At 41.2% G+C, this 4,727-nt stretch overlaps 1 protein-coding gene across 1 annotated transcript in view; it reads left to right on the forward strand.

The window, feature by feature from the left end:
- RPL18A (ribosomal protein L18a) overlaps positions 1-3,188 on the forward strand; it is a 5,470-nt gene extending 2,282 nt beyond the window's left edge. Inside the window, exons 2-5 of the mRNA XM_009997747.1 lie at positions 52-231; positions 826-955; positions 2,512-2,621; positions 3,040-3,188. Of these exons, the coding sequence (XP_009996049.1) occupies positions 121-231; positions 826-955; positions 2,512-2,621; positions 3,040-3,132 (444 nt within the window). The 5' untranslated portion in view covers positions 52-120 and the 3' untranslated portion in view covers positions 3,133-3,188. The remainder of the gene's footprint in view (positions 1-51; positions 232-825; positions 956-2,511; positions 2,622-3,039) is intronic.
- Positions 3,189-4,727: the final 1,539 nt, after the last annotated feature.

Below are 4,727 nucleotides of genomic sequence, written 5' to 3' on the forward strand. Positions count from 1 at the left end.
TGGGGCTGCGGGGCTCACGCTGCGGGCGGCCTGTGTTTCCTCTCCCTCCAGCTGCGGGAGTACAAGGTGGTCGGGCGGTGCCTGCCCACGCCGAAGTGCACGACCCCGCCGCTCTACCGCATGCGGATCTTCGCGCCGAACCATGTTGTGGCCAAGTCCCGGTTCTGGTACTTCGTCTCTCAGCTGAAGAAGATGAAGAAATCTTCCGGAGAGATTGTGTACTGCGGCCAGGTGCGGGCCTGACGAATCACAAAAAATAGTGGGAGATCTGTAAGGAGGTCCAGCTGGTATATGTGGAAGAAATTCGGCGCTGTTACTGGGAGCGAGGTTGAAATTAATTTATCCTTCACTTACTGTGAAGCTGAGTGATAGTTGGTTTTTTCAAAATGGCAGTATATGTCCAGTAAAGCAAAACGAAACTTAACCGCACAGCACTTGGGAGTTATGAACTATGTCATTACTCAGTGCTGCTGTCTGGTTCTTACACTTGCTGCATTGTAGGAATATACCGTTTAAGTGTTACATGGATATCTATAGTCCTTGGAAAGTAGGTGTATGCTTGCATTCTTCTTTCTTCGTGCTTAAAGGACATTCTTTAGAGATTAAATATTACGTGTACTTTTCTTTCCACGCTGAATTACTAAAGCTCTTTAGTTGGAATTATCAGGACTTGAATGTAGCTGTGTTGATGTGGAGACAGGGAGCAAATAGTGAATTTTGACAGTAAAATCACTGGTTTCGTTAGAGCTCTAAAATCTTCTTAAACCTGTGAAATGCTGGTGATGTACTGTCTCAAACTGCTTTTGTGCTCTTATATAATTCCAGGTGTATGAGAAGTCCCCTCTGAAGGTGAAAAATTTTGGCATTTGGCTGCGCTACGATTCTCGTAGTGGAACTCATAACATGTACCGGGAGTACAGGGATTTGACCACGGCTGGTGCTGTCACTCAGTGCTGTAAGTACATGGAACTGGTTGAGGTATATAATGGTAGGACTAGTATATAAGCACAAGATTAAATCCTAAACTGGGCAAAAAGCAAGCTTAAATTGGTCCATTATGGGATAAATTAAACGCTGGAGAAATAAAGTGGGAAGTTCCTGAAGAAGTCCATAGATGTTTGTGTATGATGTATGCAATATCTTATTCATTGCAACTCCCTATACATTTTCTGTAGCTGAAAATACTCCCACTTAACCTTGGTGTGACTTTCTACGATTCTGGTAATGAGCTTTGTTATATAGACTGGGAATTTTGTGACCATTGAGATGCTGTACATGTTTCTTGCAGTGGATTTACTGTTTTAAAATAATTGAGTACATCTTTCCAAGTCTTGTGAAGATAATATTTCAGATATCATTTGGAAACATGTTAGCATTTGTCCTTTAGGGAGAAAGTAAAATGTAAAAAATCACAGTGGAAAAAAATAATCTGTTGCTTCAAGATCTCATTGCCTTGGTTCAGGGAGAATTAAAGGTTGTCATGATTTCAGTCTCTTATGCAGAGTACTTGGGGGATAGAGCATTTGTATAGCTGATGCTATTGGTATTTGAATCTAGAAATAGTACAAACACTACAGAATGCACATAAAAACCCAAAGAATATTGTTCTTAATAACAATATTCTTGTCATGTGTGCAAATATCAAATGTATCTTGTCGCCTTTCAAAAGCTGCAGTGCTGCTGAAAGTGAAATTTAAGGTTCTACATTAACTTACAATAATTCCTGCCAATTAACATACTGAAGGACTGTTTAAGAGATCTGAGAGCTTAATTTGTTAGGATTAAATACCTTTATTTTCAAGAATACTTTTGACAGGTAAGTTTTAGTAGAGATGTTAGATCTTTATGAGAGGTGTTGTAAGCACAATAGTATTTCAGCAAGCGCATCTTGAGGAATCAGCTGTGGACATCAAGATTTGCAGGCAGCAATTTTTACTGCTGCAGGGAGGGATTTTCAGGTAGCCCATGTACAGATGGCTTCATCCTGTTCTGAGAGCCTAATTTTATGGGCTAAACATCAATTAACGTTTCTGTCAATTGTTAATTTTAAGGAGAGTGAAGGTAAAACTCAGATTCTACCTTTACTTGATTCCATCTTTACTTGCACCTTCCTTTCATAAGGGAAACTTTTTTACGTCTTTACAGTAATCAGTTTTCAGTGTTGATTCTGAATCAGTATTTTCTGCAAAAAATGAAGTAGGCCCACAGAGATAATTTCTGTAGGGTAATTTCTGTAGATGAATACCTTCTTGAAACCAGGCAAGAAGAATAAGATGGGACTTTCTTGGAGGAATTTAGTTGTGAGTTCCAGGAAGAATTTGTTGCTGTGTGTTGATTCTGTGATATTTCTGCCATCACTTTAGATACTAAAATCAATGTGATTAAGGAGAGTTGATGAGAAGTTTTAAAAGTTGTAGATATATAATATAAACATTTCCTGAAAAGATGGTAGAAAGATTTCTGAACTGAAAATGTCGTAAGATGCATTTTTAATGAGTTATCTTGTTACAGACCGTGATATGGGAGCCCGTCACCGTGCCCGTGCTCATTCTATTCAGATCATGAAAGTTGAGGAAATTGCTGCCAGCAAGTGCCGTAGACCAGCAGTCAAGCAGTTCCATGTAAGTTATGTTGCAGTGGCTAGCGGGTCCTGGCCTGACGCTGGGCTGGAAGGGGGAGCTCTCTTGTCTTTGAAGACAAAAATAGGGAGGGAGCCAGACTTGGATGCATAGGTTTGCAACTGTGTCATTATGTCTGTAAGTCATACTACTATGTATGACTGCTAATGATAGAACTGTTTGAAAGAAAGTCACACTAAAACAAGTACGTGTTATGATGCAGAAAACTTGCCTTTAACAAGCATTTATTTCAGAAAGAATTGCAAAACTAAAACATCTGTAAGCTCCTGTGAGGTATATCTAGTCTGTCAATGCGTTACTGCTCTATACATAAGTTAGCAGTTAAATATAGCTTAGCTATTTATTGGAAACTATTTTCTGTCGTTCATCTAATATGTTGATTGATATATTTTTCTTGTAGGATTCTAAGATCAAGTTCCCTCTGCCACACAGAGTTCTGCGCCGCCAGCACAAACCACGTTTCACCACCAAGAGACCAAATACTTTCTTTTAAATACAAAAACATGCGGTCAACTCTGTGTTGTAATAAAGGTCTTATCTGAACCGTTTACTCCCAGTTGTCTTTTGGAAACAGTCTCCTGGATACCTAGGAGTCTTTCTTCCCGCTCTTATTTTCTGTAAACTATTGGCAGCCTGCTATTTACAGCTGTGATTGCTTTGAAACATGTCAGTGTGTCAGGTGCTGACTTAAATTACTAAAAAATCCCAGCAATTAACCAACATTTTAACCCAGGACACAGTAAGTCTATTGTTGAGCAGCTATAAAATTCCACATTCACTTGGTCCCTTTGACACACTTAATTAAAAATAGTTGGATTCAGGAAGAAGGCAGCTTTTGTGCATGCAGAATTCCAACTTGTCAGCTACAGTAAGAAGAAAGACCTCGTAACTTCAGTTACACTACTTGAAGTTCAAAGCTTAAATTTAAAGCCAAAACTTTGATTCTAACCAAGCCTTTTCAAGGATGTTGCACACCTTTCTGAATTAACTCATATGTACAGAGGTGCCTGCCCTGAGAAATGAAAAGTGACAAAGGGCTTGTCAGACTTATCTTTGGTATTAGAATGACTGCTCTGGTGAAAATTAATGTTTATCTCCAATCCTTAGGCTACCCAATTTATAATGCTGTGGTGAAAAAAACCCAAACAAAAAACAACTGTTGCAGGCATTGCAGCTGAGGTTAGTTAAAAAGGCTGCTTCATATTTAAAGCCATTTTTTGCATGTGGTGACTATTTTAGTGAAAGCAGTGTGCTTTCAGTGTTTCCTGGACAAGAGATAGGCAGAGAGTTTAACTAGTATAGGGTTCTTGCCCAGAGTTACAGAACTGGTGCTGTGTTTGTCTAGATGGTGCCTCGAGTGCAGTGAAATGTCATCCAGAGAGGAAACCAGGAGTGTTAGTTTTGGGGTAGCTGGAAAGCTGCAGCTCCACCAGGAGAGGAACTGCTTGTTGGTTTCAAGCAAGAGCCTGGCTCAGTGTAAGAGGGGTGGCTGTTCCATTAAAATTGGATCAGACCAGTCACTTTCCACATCCCCAAGCCCCTACATTTCGGCTTTGTGCTCCTCCTCTTTTCCTCTATGGCAAGACAGTTTAAGGAGCTCATCTGTCTGAAACATGATCTGAAAAATGGGAATTCAGGCAATTCATCTCCCAGTCACAAGTGAGGGGAGACTATTAACATGAAGTTGGGAGAAGCTGGAGTGTCACATAGGCATCCCACCAGGTTAATGCCATAGGGTAGGAATGAGGTCACCTGCAAGACCTTGTATGAAAATGGGCCTCAGACAGAGGTTTGATAGAAAACAAGGCAGGGTGGAGCAGCACTAGTTACAGGAACGAGTGCTGGTGTGGCCAACGTGGAAACCAAGGTGCAGTGTGGAACCAGCAGGACTGTGAGCAGGTAACCAGGTACTGCTGCCATCCTTTGCATTTGCCCTCCAGGACCTTCAGGGATTGGGGCTTCCAGGTTCCCTGAGTGAGGATGCCACTGGAACACGTGTCAAGGTTTAATGTTGGGCTGCAGTTTATTGACTGTCAGACAGTCTCTATTAACCCCTCCCCCCCCCCAGGACCCCCCTGCCCAGGCCCC

Source organism: Chaetura pelagica, unplaced genomic scaffold (assembly GCF_000747805.2).
Source record: "Chaetura pelagica isolate M959 unplaced genomic scaffold, ChaPel_1.0 scaffold314, whole genome shotgun sequence".
Classification (NCBI taxonomy): Eukaryota; Metazoa; Chordata; class Aves; order Apodiformes; family Apodidae; genus Chaetura; species Chaetura pelagica.